The 25,161-nt window shown below is 41.5% G+C and overlaps 1 protein-coding gene across 3 annotated transcripts; it reads right to left on the bottom strand.

The window, feature by feature from the left end:
- Window positions 1–317: 317 nt before the first annotated feature.
- LOC311604760 (uncharacterized protein) lies at window positions 318–24,205 on the bottom strand. Of its 3 annotated transcripts, XM_084794815.1 has the most exons (4): window positions 24,141–24,205; window positions 11,338–12,113; window positions 5,980–6,218; window positions 2,993–3,952 (listed from the first exon to the last, which is right to left on the bottom strand). In XM_084794815.1, exon 2 carries the CDS (start codon window positions 12,073–12,075, stop codon window positions 11,722–11,724), a length of 354 nt encoding a protein of 117 aa, XP_084650941.1. In that variant the 5' UTR covers window positions 12,076–12,113; window positions 24,141–24,205; the 3' UTR covers window positions 2,993–3,952; window positions 5,980–6,218; window positions 11,338–11,721. The 3 variants fall into 3 exon arrangements, with proteins under 3 accessions (XP_084650943.1, XP_084650941.1, XP_084650942.1); XM_084794817.1 differs by lacking the exons at window positions 2,993–3,952; window positions 5,980–6,218 and adding an exon at window positions 318–438; XM_084794816.1 differs by lacking the exons at window positions 2,993–3,952; window positions 5,980–6,218 and adding an exon at window positions 7,667–7,788.
- Between the last annotated feature and the right edge of the window lie 956 nt (window positions 24,206–25,161).

Below are 25,161 nucleotides of genomic sequence, written 5' to 3' on the forward strand. Positions count from 1 at the left end.
ACAGAGATGGGACATCGAAGATGTGGAGATGTGAGCAGGGTTCAGATGGGGTCACCAGCCTGGAGCTCTTCAGACCTGGGTGAGAAGCCACTGAAACCTTTCCGAAGCTTGGAACAGGACCCTCCACTCAGGATTCCTGTGGCCACCTCTTTCTGTGCTGCTGTTTCATCCTTTTGTTACCCTCATCATAGCATAAGAGGCTCTACTTTCCTGCTCAACCCTATCGGATGGGTATACCCTGAAGTTGGAGAAGTTCCGATGTAGTGGTCTGAACTCAGGCCATCATGAAAAGTGCACTCCACTCATCCTATCATCTTCCCTCTTGGATAGCTCACATACGTCCTGTGCAAAATCCTCTGTCTTCAAAATATGTAGGATTTAGCTCAGTGGTAGAGCGCTTGCCTAGCAAGCGCAAGGCCCTGGGTTCGGTCCTCAGCTCTGGAAAAAAAAAGACAAAATAACAAAATATGTAGCATCTGGTCCTGCAGCTCCCTCAGTGAGGCCACTGTTTCCTCTACGGCTCTAGATCCCTACCCTGCCACTCACCTCAGCTGGTTTCCACCGGCCCCCACCTTGTTCACTCTCCAATCGTAACTCTCAGGATCTCCCCTGTATCAGATGTCCCCTGGGCTTAAAAGCTTTTGTTTGTTTGTTTGTTTAAATAAACTATGCATTTGATTGATTCCCAGGGTTTTGTGGGGTTGAGTGTGGTAGGTCAGAGTTCGCCTGAGATCTCTCACATAGTTGCAACAGCTAAAGGACAGGATGAAGAATCTAAAATAAACTTGCGGATCTGATTGGCTCCTTGCTGCCCTTCATTGGGCGGCTTGAACTGGGTTCACTTGGGGAAATCCGGACCTCAGTTTCCCTTCGGATGATTTCCAGGGTCTCTTCATCTGCATGTGGTCTTTCTATACATGTTCTGTGTTCCTGATGGTCGGGATCTGGGCCCTCAATTTCCAGGTTCTTGGCCTCTTATTCAAGAGATTTAAATAGAAAGTTACATAGATTTATGAAGTTAACAAGGAAACTTTATTCATCACAAAATTTGAGACGTGTCAGGTATACTTTAAAGAGTGACAGTGAGTAGAAAAGTACCCAACATCTTGGTTATTGCTTGGGACTTCATATTATGGGGTTCATGATTGGAGAACTTTGAAAGCCATGAGGCATATCAAGGGTAATACTATAATTGTCAGATTAAGTTATATGAAGTTAATTTTCTGTTACACATGCCCCTTTGCACAATATACTTGATTTTAAATCTATGCAATGCCTAATTATTCATAGACACAGAAACATAAACAGAGCATTCGCCTAAAAGCTCACATATAAGACACAATTTGCCTTATTATGCATGTGCCCAAAATTAGTTTAGGCTGGATTTGCCTTGTTGTCCTCATATCTGGATTTATTGGAAATACATTTGAATAGAATCTGTCTATGTTTGATGTGGTGATTAAGAATAAGAAAAACTTATGCCATTGCTTGGAGTGTGCCTGTAGCTTGATGCTGGTGGGGAGTTATAGGTTGCTAACAGGCTCCCGGAAGTGTGGTTCTGAAAGCAGTGTGTGACAGTGCATGCAGCACACAGGCTGTTGAGCTATTTTCTGCCTATCTTGTCTCCAGTGGCTGAACTTCCAGTATGGAGTCTGTGATGGTCATTTTTCATTGTCCACTTTACAACCAGTAATTGTCAATTTGGAATCATCTGGGAAGAGACTCTCAGTAAGGAATTTTCTGGATTGGGTTCATCCATGAGTGTGCCTGTGAGGGACTTTCTTGGGTACATTGAGGGGAGAAGACTCACCCTGAGTGTGGGTTACACAAGCTCATGGGTGGGGCCCTGACAGCTAAGAGAAGAGAAAGCAAGCAGAATAGTTGCAAGCATTCATGCACTCATTATCTCTGCCTTTGAATGTGGACATAATTAGCTGCCTCAAGTCCTTGCCTTGAGTTCCCTACAGAGATGGACTGTAACCTAAGAATGTGAGGATAAGAACCCTTTATCATCTAAGCTATTTTTTCAATAGCAATTGTGTGTGTGTTTGTTTGTGTATGTGTGTGTGTGTGTGTGTGTGTGTGTGTGTGTGTGTGTGTGTGTGTAAAGGGAGAAGGCCCATCCATTGTGTGTGACCTATCACCCTGGGCTGATGGTATAAGAAAATAGGCTCAGCAAGTCATGGGGAACACGGCAGTAAGGAGAGCTCCTTCTTGGCCTCTGCAGCTCTTCCTGTCTCTGGTTCCTACCTTGAGTTCCTGCCATGACTTACCCTCTGTAATGGAGTGTTACCTGAGGATTATAAGCTGAAATAAACCCTTTCCTCCCCAAGCTGTTTTTGGTTATTGTGCTTTATCATAGCAATAGAAACCCTACCTAAGATATTCCCTAAGCTACTACTTAAAATAGTAGTACACTACTAACACTCTAACACACACACACACACACACACACACACACACACACACACACACCTTACGAACTAATTGAGACAATTCATGAAATCCCTAGAACCACCCTGCTACATTGTTAACCACAGTTATGTGCTTAGAAACCAAGACTGTGTTGCAACTCAGTCCTGCAGACATTCTCAACTTTGTAAGGGTAAAGTATGCTTTTCTACGTAGCCCCTGTGTAAATTCTTATTCTGCTATGATATAGGTAGAAAGATGGATGGATGGATAGATAAATAGATAGATAGATAGATAGATAGATAGATAGATAGATAGATAAGAGAAGACAGAAAGTCATCATTCACAATGCTGCTGTTTGTCACCATATGAAAGCTCACGGAAGTCTCTTCTAAATTAGTTGACTCTTTTGTTTTAGTTTTTTTTCCACTCATAACATAAAATACCCTTTGTGCCTACAACAACCAGACTCAAATGAAATGATCAGTTCATTTATTGAGACAATTGATAAAAACATCTCCTACAGAGACTTCTGTGGTGTTCAGAAGATACACACAGCTTTATTAGTTTTTACCTTGAATTATGTTTTTTCCCTGCAAGAAGACAGCTATTCAGAAATGAGTAGGTTCTACTTAATGTTTTTTCTCTCTTCTATAGATGTTTTGTGAAACAACTCTCTTTAATACACTGGAGAAGACTCTATTGCTGCCCCACAATGCGTGTCCTGTCCACTGCAGTGTGACATGTGACTTTAATTCTGTTTGATCATCAGTGAACACATATTTTTTTCAACTCTCCATCTTTTGGTGGACTGATATACTCTGTAATGGATTCTTTTTGTCCTATTGTGCTCTTCTATTACAAAATTAGTTAAAGATCCATTCTTACAAAATTGTGTAATTCTGTTCCTCTCTGGTATTGTCTGCTGAACCATAAATCTGGCATTTACAGTGGCGTTGTCTTCTTTACCACATCACCACCCGTTCATGGTCTAATGCTCAGAGACCCACTCCGAACTCTCTAAGGGGCTGCTGCTCCCCCGGCTCCGTGTTGCAAGACTCCTTGCCAGCTTGACAAAGACAAGTCCAAGAGAACGGTGGCTTTGCGTGAAGTTGTTTGTGTTCTGTAGTCTTCTTCAGGTGTCATCTTGTCTACAAATGTGCCTATTGTGGTCTTTTTTTTTTTTCTGTCTGACAGCTGCTTGCAACATGTAGCGTCTGAGGACAATTGAGCAAGCCTTTGCAACGCAGCTGACAGCACAGAAGCCCCAAGCTCCAGTGTTGGAAAGCCTCTCTTTCTATCTAGAACAATGGCTGCAGGACAAGCTGCTTGCTTTTCCCAGCCTTCTATTTGCAGCCACGAAAGATGTTTTGTTTTGTTTCTTTAACATCTGCAGGACACTTCGTAGTAGCATTTTAAATGCCTGCTTCGTTCAACAGAATTTGAAAATCACGTATCCTCTTTCCTCAGCCCCAGGAACTCACAGGGTAGAAATGTTTCCACATGCTTCAAGTTTCAAGTTCTTCTCATCATTTTTTTTCTGAAGGGAAAACAAAAGAGCATCATGGCTACACTGTGGCTTTAGGAGCCGCTGAGCTTCACCAAGCTTGCACCTCATCGTGGCCTCTGGTCAGCTCAACACCAACCACATCGGCCTCTTACAAATCTGGTTTCAAGTGAAGGCCTACTAAGCAGGTTTACTATTAAAAACCGCCTTAGTAAAAATTTAATTTTAAAGACCCTTGAAAATCATCACTACAGGTGCACGATAAACAGTTCACCAGTCAGTGGAAAAGTGAGCTCCTCTATGCAGGACGCGTCAGGGTGCTCCGCATCCGAGCTGTAGAGGAAAGCACCTCCACTCACCTGTACTTGCCATTCTGCAACAAGCGTACAACAGTTTCTGGGTTCCAGAATCAATGAGAACCTCAGGTGAATAAAAGATGTCCCCCTTCCAGTCAGCAGGCTGCTTTCTCCTCCAAACAAAGGTAAAAACGGGTCCTCACACGTGTATTAAAAGTCATTAAAAACTCTGACTTGGAAGAGTATTTTGAAGCAAACTGCAGAATTAAAGGCCCAGTAACGGCCTGGTTTTATAACTTTGGTGCGCAGAATCACAAACTATTGTATATTCATTCGTTCATTTACCATTTCAACAGATTGGCTAAGCATCAAGGGTGTGACAAACCAGAGACACCAGATGAAGCCAAAATCCCTAGTATTGAATAAATTATATGTCACATGAAAAAAATAGGAAACAAAAGAAAATTGTGACAGTTCTTACCAAAAACTGGAGCTTTTCTAAAATATAGTGGAGAGAAAGACTCATTCGGCCTACAGACTCAAATGAATATCATGAGAGGATTAGGTCTGGGCTGAGTCAAAGGCAAGTCTGCATCTTCCAGATGTAGCATGAAGATGTTAGAGCAAAGAGCACCAGCAAAATCAGGTGGGACATCGTCTCCAAAGAGAAGAGGGCTATGGCCCCGAAGGAGGCATTCCAGGCAGAGCCTTAGGGAGGGACAGCACAGCCGTGGGCACTGGTATCTGTTATTAACACCTCATTATTAAAGAGGAGGCCATTAAAAATAACCCAGAAGATGAACATATAAGACTTCAATGTAGAAAAGTGACTTATAGAATTAATATGAAGGGTGAGATATGATAAATAGGACACTGGTGACTGGCTGAGAGGCCGTGGTTTATCAAAACAGAACCTCTCATTGTACAGCAAATTCTTGCCCTGTGATTTTTTAAAAAATGTCTACATAACTTCTGCCTCTTCCTCTCCCGTTCTAACATTTTCCTTGTCTCCTTTCCAGCTTCTTTAAGTATTACTGTCATGTGAGCATGTCTCTCTCTCCCTCTCTCTCTCTCTCTCTCTCTCTCTCTCTCTCTCTCTCTTTGTGTGTGTGTGTGTGTGTGTGTGTGTGTGTGTGTGTGTGTGTGTGTATACACAAGTACATTTAGCATTGCTGGCATGTGCCTGTGTCCAGGCTGACCAACAGATCTGGACATCTTATTCAGGAGTCCGTCCCTAGAGAAAATTGATTATCCCTCTTTCATCAGGAAATGGCTACCTTCAGCTCTTTATCTATGGGTGGAACCATATAGAATTTCCCTTTTCCATGCCAGTTTGTCATTTGATGTCCCTATATATCTCTTACTCAGCCATATTGCTAAGATTGCATTATGCAGCTTTCCTGACCTGTCTAGAAGACACTACTCGGTAGCAGATGTCCTGGTTTCCTAGCTCCTTTTTTTATTAAATAAATTTATTTATTCATTCACTTTATATCCTAAATACACCCTCTCCCTCCTCTCCTCCTGCTCCCACCCTCCCTTTCTCCTCAGAAAAGGGAAGCCCTCCTCTATCAAGCCACCACAGCACATCAAGACACATCAGGACTAAACACATCCTCTTCTACTGAAGCCAGACAAGGAAGCCCAACTAAGGGAAAGTGATCTAAAAGGAGGTAACAGAATCTATGTCAAAGACAGCTTCCACATCATTTGCTAGAGGATCTATGTGAAGACCAAGCTACTCATCAGCTACATATAGAGGACCTGGGCCTAGTCCATGCATGCTCTTCTGCTGGTGTTTCAGTCTCTGTAAGCCTAGGTTAGTTGACTTTGTTGGTCTTCTTGTGAAGTCCTTGTTTCTTCTGGGTCCTTCTATCCTTCACCCCACTCTTCCACCAGATTCCCTCAGGTCCACCTAAAGTTTCTCTATGGATCTCAGCATCTGTTCCAATCCACTGCTGGGTAGAGTCTCTCAGAGGACAGTTATAATAACAGGCTCCTGTCTGCAAACAAGCAAAATATCATAATAATGTTAGGTCTTAGCACTCTCCTATGGAGTGCTTCTCAGTTTGGGCCAGTCATCGGTTAGACATTCCCTCAGTTTCTGCTCCATCTTTATCCCTGCACATCTCATAGGCAGGATAAATTTGGGGTTTAAGGTTTTGTGGCTGGATAGGTGTCACCCTCCCTCCACTGGAAGGCTAAGAGGTGGCTACTTTAGTAGCCATGTGTCCCCGGCTAGGAGTTTTAGCCAGGTTCACCCCCATATTTTCCCAGGAGTCCACCCTGTTGCAGGTCTTAAGCTTGTTCCAGAGATGCTCCCCATTTCTTTCCTCTTTCCTAGCTCTCGTACCTTCCCCCTCTGATCTCCTCACATCTGACTCCCCACCCTTGTTCCTCTCCCCACACCTTTTCCCACTCAGCTTCCACACTTCATCCATTTCCAATGTCTATTCTACTTCCCCATCTGGGGGGATTCAAGCATCCTCCATTGGGCTCTCCTTGTTAGTTAGATTTTTTTGGGGTTCACTTCTAGTAGCCAGAAACTGGAAACAACTCAGATGTCCCTCAACAGAAGAATGGATAAAGAAAATGTGGTACATTTACACAGTGGAATACTACTCAACCATTAAAAACAAGCATACTATGAAAATTTCAGAAAAAAATCATAATGTATGGAACTAAAAAAAAATCATTCTGAGTGAGGTAACCCAGACCCAGAAAGACACACACATAGTGTACTCACTTATAAGTGGTAATTAGCCATATAGTACCTAGTAATTATACTGCAATCTACAGACCCAACGAAGCTAGATTCTTTACCTCTTAATAATCTTTCTGACCCTTTTTCTGAAAATTTCCCTGAGCCTCAGCTTTACAGGTTGCATTGCAGACATATCAACTAGGACTCAATACCCAATAGACCCTCACTCTCTGCCTTTGTAATCATTTTGATGTTTGTAATAGTCTACATTAATTGTAAAAAAAATACTTATTTGACTTGGCATGGGAGTTAGTCATCTTTGGGTGTAAGAACATGTGTTTAGAATGTAGTTAGAAATTATATTGGTCTAAGAAACTGATAGTAGTTGCTTCTCCCAGGTTTATGACCTCTTCTGCCACAAGTCCTTAGCTAAGTTGGGAGTATCAAGCACGAATTCCCTCTTGTTGGGCAGGCCCTCAGTCCACATACTCAGTTGTTAGTTACCCCCAAGAGGAACGTGCCACCATTGATCCATTATGAATAGCTTGTTGGCCTAGTCATTGCTGTGGTCTGTGAGGTCTATAGCAAGGTAAGACTGCCAATTGTTCCTGTTCTTTGGCATCTTGCACAGTGCTTTCTCAGGGCCAGTTTTAAGGAGGAATGAGGCCCCCAGGTCAGCTCCAGCTTGATTAATCTAAGTGTTGTGTCCAAGGTCTGTGGTAGCCTCAACAACGAGGCCTTACCTTCAAGTTCTAGAAGGTATCAAAAGGCAAGATGCCAAACTTTTGGGGGAGAGTCTTCTATTCCTCTGACCAGCAATTAACAGGAGGTCTCCCATGTCTGGTACTGAGATACTTTTCTTCTATAGTCTAATTTTGAAGAAAAGCACAATCACCCATGTGTTGTTACCCCATTAACACATGCACATACATGTACATGTACATATAGGGTATATTTTAGGTAAGCTTATAAAATAATATCTTTCTGTATGGATTCTTCAAACACCATTATTGCTATCTCGGACTTCTTTCCTCTCATCCTCTATTACATTTCCTTCCCATCCCCAGCAATAGCGTTCCCCTTATTAGTCCTATCATCTCCATTGGAGCACCTGTCTGCCACTGGCAAGAGATCGAAATTCTTGTTAAAATGAAGTTGAAAAGAGAAATGGCCAAATATTGCTCAATTACACGAAAGGACCATTTTTCTTCATTTGATTTTCTCTCCTGAGTTACAATATGAATTAAGATAGGCTATGTTTTTGGTCTACAAAATGAGTCCAGGATAGATAGTCAAGGCTATACAGAGAAAACTTGTCTCTGAAAAAAAATGAGAGTGGGGATTTTGAAAATATTCCTCCAGAGAACCTTACCTCTGCATTGCTTACTTTCTTCAAGTTCTTGAAAAAAAAACTTCAAATCTCTGAAGAAGGATATTGAAGATGACATCAGAAGATGGAAAGATCTGCCTTGTTCATGGATCGGGAGAATTAACATAGTAAAAATGGTCATCTTACCAAAAGCAATTTACAGATTCAGTGCAATCCCTATCAAAATATCTGCACATTTTTAAAAAGACATTGAAAGATCAACTCTCAATTTCATATGGAAAAACAAAAACCCAGAATTGCTTTAAAAAATTCCTGCACAATAAAAGATCCTCTGGAGGAGTCTCCATACAGGATCTCAAGCTGTACTATAGAGCAACAGTAATTAAAACAGCATGGTACTGGCATAGAAATAGGTTGATTGACCAATGGAATCTAATTGAAGACCCAGAAATAAATCCACACGCGTTTGAGTACTTGATTTTTGACAAAGAAGTCAAATATATTCAATGGAAAAAGGATAGTATCTTCAAAAAATCATGCTGGTCAAACTAGATGTCTTCATGTAGAAAGACGCATGTAGACCCATATTTATCACCATGCACAAAACTCAAGTCCAAGTGGATTAAAGACCTCAGCATAAAACTAGAGACACTAAGTCTATTAGAAGAAAAACTGGAGAAGAGCCTGGAACACATTGGCATAGGAGACAACTTCCTGGACAGAACTCCAACAGCCCAGGCTCTAAGGTCAACAATTAATAAATGGTACCTCATGAGTCTGAGAAACTTTTGTAAGGTAGAAGACGCTGTCAACATAACAAAGCAACAGCCTACAGACTGAGAAAAGATCTTCACCAACCCTACATCTAACAAAGGACTAATATCCAAATATATAAAGAATTCAAGAAATAAAACACCGCTAAACCAAAGAACCCAGTTAGAAATGAGGATCAGAACTAAAAAGAGAATTCTCAACAGAGGAATATCAAATGGCTGAGAAACACTTAAAGAAATGCTCAAATGTCCTTAGTCATTAGAGAAATGCAAATGAAAATGACTCTGTGATTTCATCTTACACCCATAAGAATTGCTAAGTTCAAACACTCAAGTGAGAGCACATGCTGGTGAGGATGTGGAGAAAGGAACACTCCTTCACTGCTCGTGGGAGTGCAAATTTGTATAACAACTTTGGAAATCAATCTGGCACTTTCTCAGAAAACTGGGAATAGGGCTACCTCAAGACCCAGGTGTTCTATTCCTTGGAATATATCCAAGAGATGATTCACCACACAACAAGGACATATGCTCAAACATGTTCATAGCAGCCTTCTTCATAATAGCCAGAATCTGGAAACAACCTAGACGTACCTTAGTTGAAGAATGGATAAAGAAGCTGCTGTACATTTACACTATGGAATACTACTCAGCTATTAAAAATAAGGAAATCCTGAAATTTGTAGGCAAATGGATGGAAGTAGAAATCATCATCCCGAGTGAGTTAACCCAGACTCAGAAAGTCTCACATGGTATATACTCACTTATAACTGGACATTAGCCCACAGGGATGTCCCCAGAAAGTCTTCACTTAGCCAGAGATTGGGATATATAATGGGACTCCCTATTGGGACTCTAGGTGAGTGAGGTAAGGAAGAATGGGGAAATAGAAGGATCCAGAGTGTCCTAGAAAAGTACAAGAAGACCATGAAGGCTGGCATATCTGGACCCAGGCATGTCAGATCAAACTACTGTTCCAACCAAGGACAGTGCAGGCAGTAAATCTAGAACCCCTATACAGATCTAGCCAATAGACACTACATTCTCCACAATTGTGTGGAGAGCAGGGACTGACTTGAATATGAACTCTGGTGCCCCCTATTAGACCATTTCCCCTTGGTGGGGAGACCTGGTGACACTCAGAGGAAGAGTAAGCAGGCTACCAGGAAGAGACCTGATAGGCAGTGATCTTATAGTGGAATATGAGGTCCCCTTCTGCCACAGACCTAGGGAACAGGATGGAGGAGGAGGGGACGGGGAATGGGAAGATACATGTGAGGGTATAACAAATGAGGTGTAATCTGAATAAATTACTTAAATAAAAATGTTTTAAAAATTAAAAGAAAATATTCCTCTATGTTTAAAAAAAATAAAGGCCATTTCTACTAAATGCTCAGTAGTAGCACGTTTCAGAAATGCTGGGTTTCATTGTATTTTTTAAAGACTTAATTTTTAAAATTTATTCTCTGCCTCTCTGTCTCTCTGTCTCTCTGTCTCTCTCTCGATGTGTGTGTGTGTGTGTGTGTGTGTGTGTGTGTGTGTGTATGCGCGCGCGCACGCACGCTTGTGCCTGTATGCAGCCACGTACATAATACAGCACAGATGGGGCAGGAGGGCAGAGGACGGCTTGTTGAAAGTGGTTTTCTCCTCTGTGATGGGTTCCAGGAATCAAGTTCAGATCACTGTGCTTGTTTGACAAGTAAGCACTAGATAAGCCATCTAGTGGGCCCTGAATTTTATTCATTTGTTTTTCAGTTTGGGGAGTAGAGCTCAGGGTCTTGAACATGCAAGAGAAATGATCTGCAGGGCAGGATGGATGAACTCTATTTATTCTTTTTATTACTGTAAGCCAGAACTTGGGGATTCAGAAAAGTTCTCCCTGGAAAACTGGAGGAAAGTCTCCAGAACCTGACACTTTTCTCTGGGGACTCAATTCACCAGACAAATCATAAGTGTTATTTAATCCCTTGGGCATGCTAAAAGGTTTTCTTTCTTTTTCTTTTAGCCTATTGTTTATTTCTTTTCAGAATCTTGCCTCTTTCATGTGTGTTGTCCCTTTTGGCTTTGTGAGGTAGATCACAAGTTTGTGAAATTGGTAAAGAGAAAAGGGGACAAGTGGATGTTTTTATTTCTTAATCAAATTTCATGAGAAAGTATCTAGAATAATAGGTTTTAAGGAAAAGAGAAACTCCGTCCGTCTCTCAGTCCAGCATCAGAACAATCAGTTGTCTGCCTGGTGCCTTCACATAGGCTGAGAAACCAAAGGAAGCAAAGAAAAACCTTGGCTATAACTTCTGATGCTGAGGTGAGCTTACCAGGAAAGAGAGAAGCATTTCAGATCCGGAGAGGGAATTTTCTCCTTGTGTTTGAGCCAGGTCCCAGCATCAGTGATAGGATTAAATTCTCTGGAGCCTTCCCCTTTGTTGTTTGCCTGGGTGTGCCCACGTGAGAAGTGCAACTTGAGGCATCGCAGTGATGAGAGATACAGACTTCAAGGGAAGGAGAGAGAGCTAAATAGCACTCTTTGTTTTCAAAGTACGCGGTACCAAGATAGGTTCTTTTATAAGCACAGTCCTACGCCTTCTAGGGCAGCTCAGAGCTCTGTCCCCAGCCTGTGGAGATGGTGTTAATGCTGCAGAAGCGTCACACCCTGAGTAGTCCTCGAGTCCTCCTAATGATAGACTCCAACAGTTATGTTCTCATAAACAGTCAAGTTCAGACAGTGGGAATGATGGCAACCTAATTTTGTCATGCCTCACAAACCCCAATTTTAATGGTTTCCTTACAAAGGAACGCACAGCACCACTAGTAATGGATCTGATCAATTTGATGGCCATCATTACTTCCTCCTCCTCCTCCTCCTCCTCCTCCTTCTCTTCCTCCTCCTCCTCCTTCTTCTTTTTCTTCTTCTTCCTCTTCTTCTTCTTCCTCTTCTTCATCTTCTTCTTCTTTTTCTTTTTCTTCTTCTTCTTCTTCTTCTTCTTCTTCTTCTTCTTCTTCTTCTTCTTCTTCTTCTTCTTCTTCTTCTTCTGCTTATTCTTATTCTTCTTCATCTTCTTCTTCTTCCTCCCTTTTATGACTCAGAAATGACCTGAGGGAAATAAAGCAAAATAAAAGCTAAGGTACATGCTCAAATAGATGGACCAAAGAGAACAAGACAAGGACTGGCACCCAGAAAAAGAACATGCTAATTCAACCCAGGATTTGTGAGCTCCCAAAGTTTGCATAATGAGGACACTTGAGGCAGAGTTCTCAGCAGATGTGACAAGATTCAGCCACACGCTTTTCATTAATGGCCCTGGGAATCCTGCAGTGGAGACCTCAGCCCTGTGCTGAGAATTCTGTCTATTGTTTTCCACCCCCCAAAGTCATAAACGGATGTTATGTACATGTCATGTTGCCTAATTCCCAGTGCACCTTTATTCTCTCTACTCCTCTGCTTGACATGCGCAGTCATATATAGTTTGCAGATCTTGCTCTCAAGGAAGCAGACATGAAGTGGCACTGGAAGACAGAGGTGTGCACAGAGACTAAAAGCTCTGGCTCTAGCAGAAGAGATTGTATTTGCATTGAGTCTGGATGACCGTGCTCAGTTTCCTTACACAAGTCGTGACTGCTCAGAGTTGCTTCCTTGATATGAGAAAATGGAAGCAAAGGACATTCTACTAAACCCATTCAATACAGTGTCACTGTCACAAACAAATGAATATAGCATTGTGAAATAAACAGAATTGCTAGGAGCTGTCCTCTTCTTGACTTGAGGTATGCCAGGAAAGACGAAAGCACCTCCACAGTTTCCAGGTCATGGTTCAGCTAAGTGTTTCAGCATCAGCTGATGGGTTTTCGTTTCTCTAGCTGTTTTTACAAACAGGCAAAGCCACATATTCTGGACCTTTGAGCTCAGACTAGCCCCATGTTGATGAGGACTAACGCCTGAGCCCTCATATAGAACTTGGTTCCATTTTCAGAGTGTTGACATTGGATTCAAATGGCTAGAGATGACACAGTTAAGGAACCACACGCAAAATCTGACCTATTTCTTGCAAAGGTGTGGAACCACAGTGAGTGGAGAATGTGATGTCCCCTGTCTCCCAGTGTAGAATACCAAAACTAGAACAATCCTTGGCTACCAGGCAAAATATAGAATTCTAAGATGAGTGCTAGATTGAATTGTGCAGAACTGGGGAAATATTAGTGCAACCAGTCTCTTGGTTCATACCCCCTGAAATCTCATTTCCAATTACCTGCAAGCATGCATTTTGTTTTCCTTTGAGGCTAAGTCTCATTGTGTAGGCCAGACTTTGTTTAAATGCATGCTCTTACTGTCTAAGACTCCAGAGTGTTATAATTACAGGCATACACCCTCATTCCAAGCAATAAGAAAAAAAACCTTAATGTCCAAATCTGAACTCATAATCAGTGGATACATTTCTCAAGTGCAGATATCAAGCTCCTTTGCTGCGGTGTGGTTTTATTTACTTATTTACTTTCTGGATTTTGTTTTAGCCCACTTGAATATTCTTTTCTCTTGGGCTTTATATTTTTAATGAAAATTGTTTAATCCTCATGAGAAGAAATAATACAGGGAGTTGTCATGTAATCTCTTTCCTTTTGTCAGAAAGTAGTTTGAATAATTTTAAGAGAAAATTGTTTCTGTCACTCTGAAGTGTAATGTCATTTCTGACGTCCCCCATGGTGTGGGTTCCACAGGACATGGCTTTTATTGTGCTTGCAGAGGGCAGTGTTTACATATGAAAGACATGTACTTTGGAAACTAGGGTACCTAAGCTCCAGTAATTTGACTGAGTTGTTTAGTTGCTGGGAGTTTTGTGGCTTCCTTGGAGACACAATAGTAATATTATCAACTTCTTAAGTAGTTTTGAATGGCAGTAATGACATAAGAGATGCCTTGAGACCCAGAGAGCTATTACAAGCATGTGCACAGACAAGTGGTTCTCTCTTAGCCTTGGTTGGACAAGGTTTCTTTTGCACGGAATGTCCACAGAGATTCCTGGCTGCTCCAGGGGTTGAGTATAAGTGACTTATAAGTGACCAGCTCTAAACAAGACTTCTCTTAAGGCTCCAGGAACATTGTGGAAAAGGACACAGGAGGAATGTAACAGAGTGCTGTGGTGTGAAGGTTGCTATAATGAATTCACATCAGCTTCACTAGTCTGTACAGGGCCGCCTACTCAAGACAGCCTGTCCTTAGCCAGTCATGGATGGTGGAGGGTTTCATGGAGCTGTGATCTTCACCAGGGAGCTACTGGCTGTCGGTGGTTGCTGAAGAAAGAGCTAGGCAAGCACTCTACCACTCAGCTACCTCATCCCAGACTTGTTCATTTTTAAACTTTGAACAATTGGCAATGGATTAGTTACACCATAATAAAGCTGTGAAAAATGTGAGTAATAAAAAGTGTGCTATGTCCCTAGAAAACAAATCGCAAAAAAGGAAGTATGAAGACTTCTCGTGTGACAGCTACGCACAGCAGAGAGGACTTATGACACCATTCATCACAGTGAAAGAGAAAACCAGGAAGGCAGGCAACCTCACTCCTGTGCTCAGACTATCCTATCGGAATTCTCCAGCTCAGAAAAGAGCATGCAAGGTGCTCACTGCTCTGTGGAGAGCCACAGTGCAGGGTTTGTTCTTTGGCTGCTCCCTCTGGCTTCTGCCAGTGGTCTTTTTCAGGGATTGCTCTGACACTTTCCCCTACTAGAATTTCTTTCATCACTTTTCAAACTGTGGACTGGCTATCATTAAAATCAGCCCATATCAGGTTGAGCAGCAAACAGCTTTCTCATTGGCTCTTGGGTGCTTGCTGGCCTACCTTATCTTAAAAAGCCTTTTGAACTTCATGTAGACACACAATCCTGAGGCAGGAGGGAAAGGTTTTGGATTAAACAACCCAGCACAGTTTGTAAACATTTGCCTTCTGCAGTCCGCAGTATTAGTCGTGGGGTGCAGATTGGACCTTTCTCCTATAAAAGGGACACTCAATACTCCTGAGATTTGGAGAGCTCTAAAAGTTCATCAGTTTCTCAGGTGGATTTTTTTTTTTTTAGCTCACTAATTTTGTTGTTTTGTTTTGTTTTGTTTTGTTTTTTTTACATTTGGGTTTGTATCTTTGCTGTCTCTGAACTATGTTTTCCTGCCATCAGATAATTTTCGGTCTCCTACTAATTTTCCCTTTTAAGAGATATTTTTACATTAAAAGCCTTTCTCTGTACAGGGAAGGAGAAAATGGGGCAATGACTAGTGCCTGAGTATTATGAATGTCATCAAAAGGTGTGAAAATCTGTTTTTAGTTGTTTTCTGTTTGTTAGTTTGTTTTGGTATATTTTTATGTATGTGTGGTGTGTGTGTATGTATGTGTGAGTGTGTGTGCATGTAAGTGTGGTGTGTATATATGTATGTGCATGTAAATGTGGTGTATATATATGTATATGTGTGCATATATGTGTGGTGTGTATTGTGTTCATGCATGTGTATTATGTATGTGTGGTGTGTGTATGTATGTATGTATGTATATGTGTGTGTACGTGTGTGCATGTGTGTGAATGTGTGGGTATGTGTGTGTGCATGTATGTGTGGTGTGTATGTGTGTTTCTGTTAGAAATAGAGCAATCAACAGACTCTATGTGTGCACAGGGAGAGGACCACTAGGTTGTAAGGTCCAGAGAGGAAGTTAGACTTGGCAGGCTGCTCATGCTGCCCATAACAGCAGTGTCGAGCAAATATTCCTAGAATTGCATTCTGTGTAGTAGGAAGGACTTAGCTCCTTTGGACTCTGGCTCTATCCCAGGATGTGACCTGGCAGCTCAGGAGAGGCATCTGGCCCACAGTGAATCAGACCTTGACCTGGACCTCATTAGCCAGAGAGAGCCTTTGAGCATTTGAGCTCGCCATGCTCAGGCAGATGAGAGCGTGATGAGACTGGCTACAGTTTAGTCTTTACGATCGTAATGTACATTGGAGTGGATCCTGTCCTTGGCAGGAGTGCTTATGAGTCACTTCTGACTGCAATAATTCCTGACTTTGTAGGATGTTTGTTGCAGTCTGAAACACAATACTTTCATACACTCAGCCTATCCAAATTGATAGTAATGAAAAGATACAATTAAAATGGATGTTTTTCTTTTTTCTATTTTCTAAAACACTGGAGTTCTGGAGAGAATCTGATTAGTTTGCTGGCACATAGCAGCCTTTCTGTGAGCCTAGATGGTCTCGGATTTTCCTATATGCAGCTTTCTGAAGAACTGTGGCTTTACACTGAGACTTTATTGTGAAACAGTAGGATTTGGGCTCTGTTCCAGCTTATGCAAGTATTTATTATTAGATCCCATAATCATAATCACTGTAAACATTAATGCATTTTAACAGTCTGGCAGCCAGTACCTTAAATCCCCAGGCATCTTAGTTAAATCCCAAGGAAAACTTTTAACAGTTGTTTGGGGGCATTAGGGACAGCATTTACAAGCAGGGAAAGACCAGTTTTTCAATTTTTAAACAGTTCTGATTGATGGCTCAGTATTGAACTAGCATTTTTGGGTCCCTAGCATTTGAACCATTGCATTATATGACCATTCAAAGAAGATTTAATTGGAACACCTATAATCCAAAAACCTCCTGGCAACAGTGTTTGGTGAATGGCCATTACCTAGATAAGAGGCAAGTGATTGCAGCAGCCATGTCCTGTTCGAGTTCAGTGTAGAGTTGCCAAATTCAAAGGCCATCTGAGTTTCAGGGATTCACAGCACTGGGCTTCGCTTACTTCTTAGCTCTTAGAGATCCCTGTGCTTGGTCCAATAAGCTTCTTATTGACAGAGAGAAAGAAGGAAAGAGATTGAGAGATACTTACCCAGAGAGAGTTCAGGAGGGATAGATTTAGAAAAAAAGAAAGAAGAGAAGAGAAGGAGGAGGGGGAGAAGGAGAGGAGAGAAGAAGGGAGGGAGAGTCTTCTGGGACTTTAACAAATTAGGATATTCTGGGATAAATGACGTAGAAACCCGTGTAGTAAACGTGCTGTGCCAGGTGTGTAGATTCGAAACCTAAAGAGAGTGCCCTGAAGCCGCCATGCTTACTTTGGCTCACCTGTTTCCATCATACCTTTGAGCACAATGCACGGAAGGAGTGTACTTCAAGTGCAGGCAGGCGTGTATACACAGCATCCCTTCTCTGCTCCCATTATCATGAGTGATACTTCATTACAGCAGTGAACTACCGCCTGCACGAGCCTTCTTCCCTCTGTGAGCTGCAGGGTTCTCAGAGGCAAGGACTCAGAGCACTTTTGTTATGCTAAGATGTAATAAGCGTTGCATCCCATTCTAGGGCTCCAGCAACACTTATGACATGTTAGAACAGCAAAAAAGCCTATGTGTGGTTTTACTGTGTCATCAGGACTAAGAAGAGGAAGGACTTAAGCCCACACCCTCCTCTTCTATCTCTTCTCTTTCTGGTGCTGGGCTTAAACTGTTGTCAGAGCACATTCAAGCTGTAGGTGGTCAGAGTTGCTGCCTCATCAGGAGCCGTACCACAGGCTTTCCAAACTTTCAGCAAACCACACTCAAATTGTGTTCTGACATTGAGTTCCACTGTTTTATTGGTTGTCAACACACTGAAGCTGTTTTTTCTTCCCCAGAGTTTAGGTTTGGTAAAACGTGGAACATGTTTTCCCAAGAACACCACCCCCCACAGTCTAAATGATGTATATTTTAGTGGAAATTTTATCCATGTGCCCTTCAGTTCATTCAAATATATTTCTTTTTAGCAGGGACTATTTTATGTAAGTATTTTTATAGTTTTTTTTTTCATTTAAATATCAACTCTCACTTTGGCATTGGTGTCCAGGACACGCATGCTTTGTCCTGATATTAGGAAGCCCTGCATTCCATGTGCTTCCCAAGTGAGGAATTGAGGTTCACCAGCCTATGCTGTGATGTGTGGCCCTTCTGTGGTTGTTTCAATAATAATTGACCCCTTAGGGTCACTTGTTTGTATATTTAGTCCTCAGTTAGCAGAACTGTTTGAAAAAAGATTAGGAGGGGTAGTCTTGCTAAAGATGTGTGCCTGGGAGAGCTTTGAGGTCTCATGGCTGCCTTTCCCAGTTAGCTCCCAGGACCAAGATGTAGGCTCTCAGTTACTACTCCAGTGCCATGTCTGCCTGCCTGCTGCCATGTGCTGGGGGTGGTCGTGTGCACTGGTATTCAGATGCTGACTTGTGTGCCCAGAGATCAGGTTGCAGTCTGGAGATGGGCATTGTCATTTCTATGAAGAATCTCTTGCCTCTGTGTTTTTAAAAATTGTTCCCCTTCGTCACTGATTGGTTAATGAAGAGCTGAACAGCCAATAGCTGGGCAGGAGATCTGGACTTCTGATCCCAGTTAGGGGGTCCCAGATATGAGGAGAAGGGAAGGAGAAGGTTGAGGAGAAGGAGGCTATGAGGACTTGCCATGAGGAGGTTATCATGGAGACAAAGGTAGAGCAGGCCTGTGAAACCGTCCAGACCAGTGGAGATGGGTTAGAATAAATGAGCATCTGCCCGTCTGAGTGCTTTGACACTTACTAGTAAATGTAATAGGTCTCAGTGCTGTTATTTGAGAGCTAGAATGAGTGATAGAAAAAAAAACTATCCTATATTTTTACAGGATAGTTTTCATAGTGATCATAGACTCACACTATGAAACTGTAACCACTCCTCTTCTGTGTGTTGCCTTGGTCATAGTGTTTTGTCATGGCAATTGAAAAGCAGCTAAGACACTTCTCTTCTTGCTAGTGATTAATGTCAGCACAGGCACAGGGTCTCCTGCTGGCCAGTGTTCTAGTGGTCAGGATTCCTTACAACATTCTCTGCACTATAGAACAGGTGTCATTGCTTTTTACCTAGGGGAACAGAGGCCTTGAACCTGCTGAATCACCATGAACTGTGAAAATGAATCATTCCCTTGGAGGCTATATTTTCCAGTATTGGGAAAATATGAAGACCTTTGTGCGCTATACAAATGCTCGCCCACTGAGCTATATCTCTACTCTCTTTTTTTCCCACTTATTATTTTAAAATGGTTCTCTCACCAGGGTTCCCAGGCTGGCTTTGAATTCACTCTATACCTCAGGCTAGCCTTGCAATTTTGATTCTCCTGTTTCAGCATCCCTAATAACTGAGATTGCAAGCCTCTGCCACCTAGAGAGCCCAGTTAAAATCTTGAATTTCAGATTTTAAAAAATTCTACTTAATCTTTTGTATATGGGTATTTTGCCTGAAGATATATGTCTGTGTATAATGTGGCTCCAGAAGAAGACAAAAGAGGGCATGTGATATCCTGGCAACAAAGTCGTACATGGCTGTGACCCTTCATGTGGTTGCTGGAAATTGAACCCTGGCCCTCTGAAGAGCAGCCAGTGCTCTTAAATGCTGAGCCACCTCTCCGGAATTTTGAACTTCTGATTTATTTTAATGTCTCTGAAAAACAATTAATTGTCTGTAGACATTTTGCCATGTGGAATAAATTATATGCTGTTCATGCCACAATTAAATAAATGTTCGGTTACTGCCAAATACAAGGCAATTAAGTACACATCTAAAATTTGATTTCAGATCACAGGATTCCTCAATTGGTATAGAAATCTGAGGTATGCACTTGAACTGTATTCTACAATGCACCGTAAAGCTAGAGTTTTCACCTTCTATAGGTAACAGACTATGAAATCGTATTAAGATCTTAAAACGACTTTAGTAAACAGTGGTAAATTGTGTGTACTCAAGTGTTCTTTAATTTTTTTAAAGGAAAATTGTGAAATGGTAAAATGAACACAATCAAAAGTGCAAGAGTTCTTGATGTTTCAACTCTGATGTTCCCTGACATTGAGTATGGCTGTTATAATTCATGAACAAGCAACTGGTGGAATAATTCGAGCAGTTCAAAGTGTATTAAGTTGCTTGAAGCGACCAAGCAGAGTTGCCTTAATGCGATCTCTCTTGCCTCTTTTGTCTTGCTTCCCACCATGTTTTTAGACTCTGAGATTGTTTCCAGGATCTGTCTTCTTGCTTTCTGACCCTCAGATGGGGTGGATTCATATAAAACCTTGGGAAGGATTTGAGAAATGTAAAACTTAGTATGCATTTATTTTAATCTGTTAAATACCACCATGGTCCCAGGATTTAGATGATATTGATTAAGACAGTTATAGAGTGACTGGTTTTTAAATGAAAAATACTAGACTGCAAGAAACAGAAAAGCCCACAGTGACCCATTTCACCTCATAACATTGAAAGTTTGTGTGCATTTGTACTTTAATCCTTACCTGGTCTATTCTTACTGATATAGAGATTGTATTTGTGATCCAAAGTTTGCACAGGATACTCTCTAGAGATTAATAAACAAATAGACCAATATACACATAGTTAGACAATGTATATTAGATGAAATATGTTGGGATTTTTTGAAAAACTCAGACCACCCTCATTAGGTGGTCAAAGGAATAGCAGCTATAAGGCTGCATCGATCAACAAGAAAAACAAACAACTGTATGTGAGTCAAGTGTTATGTACAGAAGTCTGCCCATCTGCAAGGACAAGCTGAAGTCCAGAGATAGCAAAGACAGAAAACATCACCATCTTAGACTGTTTTCTGGTACTGTAACAAAATATTGGAAACTGGATACCTTAAAAGGAAATGAAGTATGTCTGCCTCATTATTCTGGTGATTGAAAAGTCCAAAATGTACAAGTCCTGAAAATTTCACTAGCTGTATTGAAACAATAAAGAAATAGGACTATACTTGGGCATAACAATGAGTCCATGTGAGAAAGTTTTAGATAAAAAAAAAAACTTATCATTAAAAGTGTAACAACAATAGAATAGTAGAGCAACTGTAATTCCATCCGGTACACAATTCCCATGATGCAGTTACTTCCTATCAGGCCCCACTTCTTAGAGCTCACACCACAGGAACTACCAAATCCTAGCATCCCTGTCCTCAGGGGCCAAACAACATCTAAGCCACAGAATCCATGTTTGGCTGGATTGTAAAGTAAGGCTAATGTTCAAGTGTGTGAATAAATGTCCGCTTTCAATGGACATTACAGGTATCAAATATAGCACACGGGAAATGCAGATTTCTATTCAGTGTTTCTAGATTGGGACAACAGCTTGCATTTCTAACAATTTACTGCTATCAGTAAGTGGAAACACTAAAATGCTAAAATTGGATCACTGTACCAGAATCTAGCCAAGGCTTAGGAACTGATAACAATGATGATAAAAAGGAAGAGAGTGTGGGGCAGGAGGGCCCTGTGACTGGAGAAATGGCCCTGAGCAAGAGTGAGGTAGAGATGTGTCTAATCCACAAAAATCTCATCTTGAGACAGGCAGGAATAAGGACTATCCCCTCCCTGTTCTGGACTGTATGCCGCAGTGCACCTAGCCTTGCAACCCTTGAAGTGGTCCCTTAGCCTGGTGGTTAGGTTTCAGGTTAAAATTTCCTATTTCCTGATAAGAACATGTCCAGCAGCACCCGGAATTCCTCTCCATGCAAATGAAGCACTCCCATGAGCTCAACCCCAGCCAATGATGTACACTCACCCTGAAAACCCCTACCCACTTCTCCAAGGTTTATATAGCCCTTAAGGCCCCCAATAAATAAGAGCTGTCCCACTGAAAACCATCTCAGAGAAGGCTTTTCTCCCTGACCCCCATCCTGCTCACCACCAGACTGAGATCCCTCTAACCCATCTGCCTGCCTAAACCCCATTTCTTCCAGTCCAGCCCCAGTGTACAAAGGTGTCCGGACATCCTAAGGGCAGAAGTAGACCCAGACAGGTAAGAGAGAAGTCAAGAGTACTAGCGAATAGTTACATTCAGTATTTCAAAAGAATGCAAGGCAGCAATTGGCTTTCCTAAGTCATAACCTCATCAGGTGATCCTCCAGGAAATTTCTGTTGCTTGATGTGTAGTTGAAGCTACTGAGGCTGTGATTAGTGTCCTGTTTATACCCTATCCAGGGTAGTACTACTCATTGCTCTTATTTCCTGACTACAGCCAACAGTGTGATCACCCTGTCACTGTTGTGATGGCTATATAGATTTAGGTGAAATGTGACTGACCATAGGGCTGGGGTCTGTTAGCATCATGACAAATACATTTTTACCATTTTGTTTGTTGTTAATACTCTTACAAATCCTTTCTGGTGTTAGGGGTGTAATTTCAGTAATAGAATGCTCATGTAGCATGTAGGGGAACCTGGTTTTCAGCTATGATATAGTAAAATAAATTAATAATAATAATAATAATAATAATAATAATAATAATAATAATAATAATAATAATGTTGTAGGATTAGTAGTTATATATTCCCAAATAATGAGTATTTCCAATCTTTAAGATAACAGCCTCCCCCATAGAATGCAAATTACCTCTGTTAATCATCCTTGTTAAGTATCAGTTGATGATATTTCCTAATGAATAAAAGAAACTAATTGCTTCCTGTGTAGGTTTGATGAGCTGCATATATATATATATATATATATATATATATATATATATATATGTATTTGAATCACTTGAAAATGGTGAGAAGTGTGATGTGTAATTCCCATCAGTAAACACAGAAACAGAACTGGTAATGCTGACTGTGTTATGAAGATGTCTCTGCTTGGAAGAGACATAAATGTGCATTGATGGTCACTTTAAGATGTTATTAATAACTTTTCCCCTTTATTTGAAAACTTTGTTATCCATGCTACCTGTTAGTCTCACATTGTCCTTCATGGCAGTCCACACTCCAACTGCACATCAAGGTGCTTGCTCAGTGATGTATATCAAGGTGTTTGCTCAGTGATGTACATCAGGGTACTTGCTCAGTGAGTGATGTACATCAGGGTATCTGCTCAGTGAGTGATGTACATCAGGGTACCTGCTCAGTGAGTGATGTACATCAGGGTGCTTTCCAAGTGAGTGATGTACATCAGGGTGGTTGCTCAGTGATGTACATTGGGGTGCTTGCTTGGTGATTGAACACAGCCACAGGCATTACTCCTGCAACAACGTCATTTATGTCATGAGTGAGAAAATGGTTGCTTATACTTAAAACACTCAACTAAACCAGTGGGCACTATTGTTTTAGTGTGTTCAAGGTAAGAAACTGAAAGCATCTGGGGGAAGGGGAGAAAGGAAATTACAGCATCTTTTATGTTTGCTTCTGTTGGGTTAGTTTGCAATGGCAGGAGACAGTGGCAATGATGTTAACTGTAACAGAAGTGTCCAGGCTTTGTATCTTTCTCTAACTCTTGGTGGTCATAGAATTCCAGAATAGTTACTTACTGTGCCTCACTGTTCCCATCTCTAAAATAGGACTGATAATAAAGTCCTTACGTCATAGGGCTGTCCTCCAGTGACATCAGATGTAGACAAAGTGCTGTCCTTATCGTGGTCCACCATGGTCATCACTGCTGAACCTGGATGCTTGTTTGAATAAGCAAAGCACACTTTACCCACAGAAGTTTGGTTCCTGCCAGTGACTCTTGTTCGTTTTCTTCTAATATGTGGTTGAGATAGCAAGATGACTACATGATAGGTGGCCATGGAGTATTTTTTATACTCCCATAAAGTCGAAATACAACCATAGTTGGCAAACATTTCATTTGGGGACCCTCTGGCAGCAGCCAGACTCAGCCTCATAAAAGGCAAACAGTGTAGCTAAGAAAATGGGGTTAAGGGAAATGTGTTTGGGACACAATCTAATTTGGCACAATCCCACTTACTTGTTTCATTATATTCCTATTGTCAGTCCCACACCAAAGGCTAGATCAGATCTGGAATTTTAGAACAAGTTGTGTTTCCCAAGTCTGCTTTCCATTATCCTAAGCAAAATCTGTTTCAATGTTTAAAACTCAGGGAAACAGTGGTAAGCAAAGCATAAGTTCTTTAGCTAAAGATTCCCAGCGAGGGTGCGCAGAGCCTCCTGGGAAACTGCAGCCCCCGCCACCCTGTTCCTCTTTCTTAGACTTTAAAGTGGTCAAGAATAGCCAGCAGCTGAGTTTGGAGCCAGTTCTGCACTAGGGGAATTTCCACTCAGGAGATCTGCAGAGCTGAGTCCCCCAAAGCTCACCCTTCCCACTCACCAGAGCAGTCGTGATGCAGGATATGGAAAACGGAAGGAGTTGAGTCGGCAGCTACGAAAGCTGGCAATCAAAAGGCTGCTGCGAGCTCACCACAAGTGCTTTCTGACTCCTAATCTTCTGCCATCTGGCCTTCAGCATAGTAACAGAAAAACGCCGTGATATTAGACCAAAAACTGAATAATGGGGAAAAATGTCTCCTCTACCTCAGGAATCACAGGACACACTCCAAACCTTTATTTTAAGACACATTGCACTCTGCCTGGGTTTCAGGATGATTTTTTCCTGCGTTTGTAAAATGTTTTATTCCTAAACATTTAAAAAAATTTCATATGTGAGTACGTTAGATTATTTCCACCCCTGCCTCTCCTCCCAATTCTTTTGTCATCTTAGGAATGTCTCCTTCTTAAATGCATGCATGTCTTCTTAATTATATATGTACATTAATTGTATCAATTCTTAATTATATATGTATGTATGTGTGTGTGTGTATACATATCCTACTGAGTCCTGTTAGTGTTATCCATATGTACATGGGGTTAGACATGACCACTTAGGCTTGGGTGACCCATCAGAGTCTCCTCTCTGATGTACACAGACTTTCCCTTCCATGGCAGCCATTGACTGAGTTCTTCCTTTAAGGTAGGACCAGATGAATCTTTCCCCACTGCAGGTCAGCCTGCCCATCCAGTGATGTGGTCTGTCCAGGTCTTGTGAAAGCAACCATATTGCTAAGAGCTCACGGTGCATAGTCTAACACACTATGTAGAAGAAGTCCTCATGTTCCTCTGTCTCTTACAAACTTCCAATCCCTCTTCCAAGATATAACCTGAGCCTTGGATGTGCAGAAGTTATTTTATAGGTGCCTCATTATGGCATGAGCACTCCACAGTCACTTACCCTCTGCACTTTGACTAGTTGTGGTTCTTTTTATTATTCTCCATGTGCGGAAAAAAAAGAAGGAGAAGAAGAAAAAAAACATCTTTGATGAGGTGTGAAAGTTACATCTATCTATGGGTATAAG

The sequence above is a fragment of the Acomys minous genome (genome assembly GCF_964271855.1).
Source record: "Acomys minous genome assembly, chromosome: 9".
NCBI lineage: Eukaryota > Metazoa > Chordata > Mammalia > Rodentia > Muridae > Acomys > Acomys minous.

Coding starts and splice junctions, on each gene's coding strand:
- LOC311604760 (XM_084794817.1), bottom strand. CDS start 12,075: ATGAAGAAGAATAAGAATAAGCAGAAGAAGAAGAAGAAGAAGAAGAAG.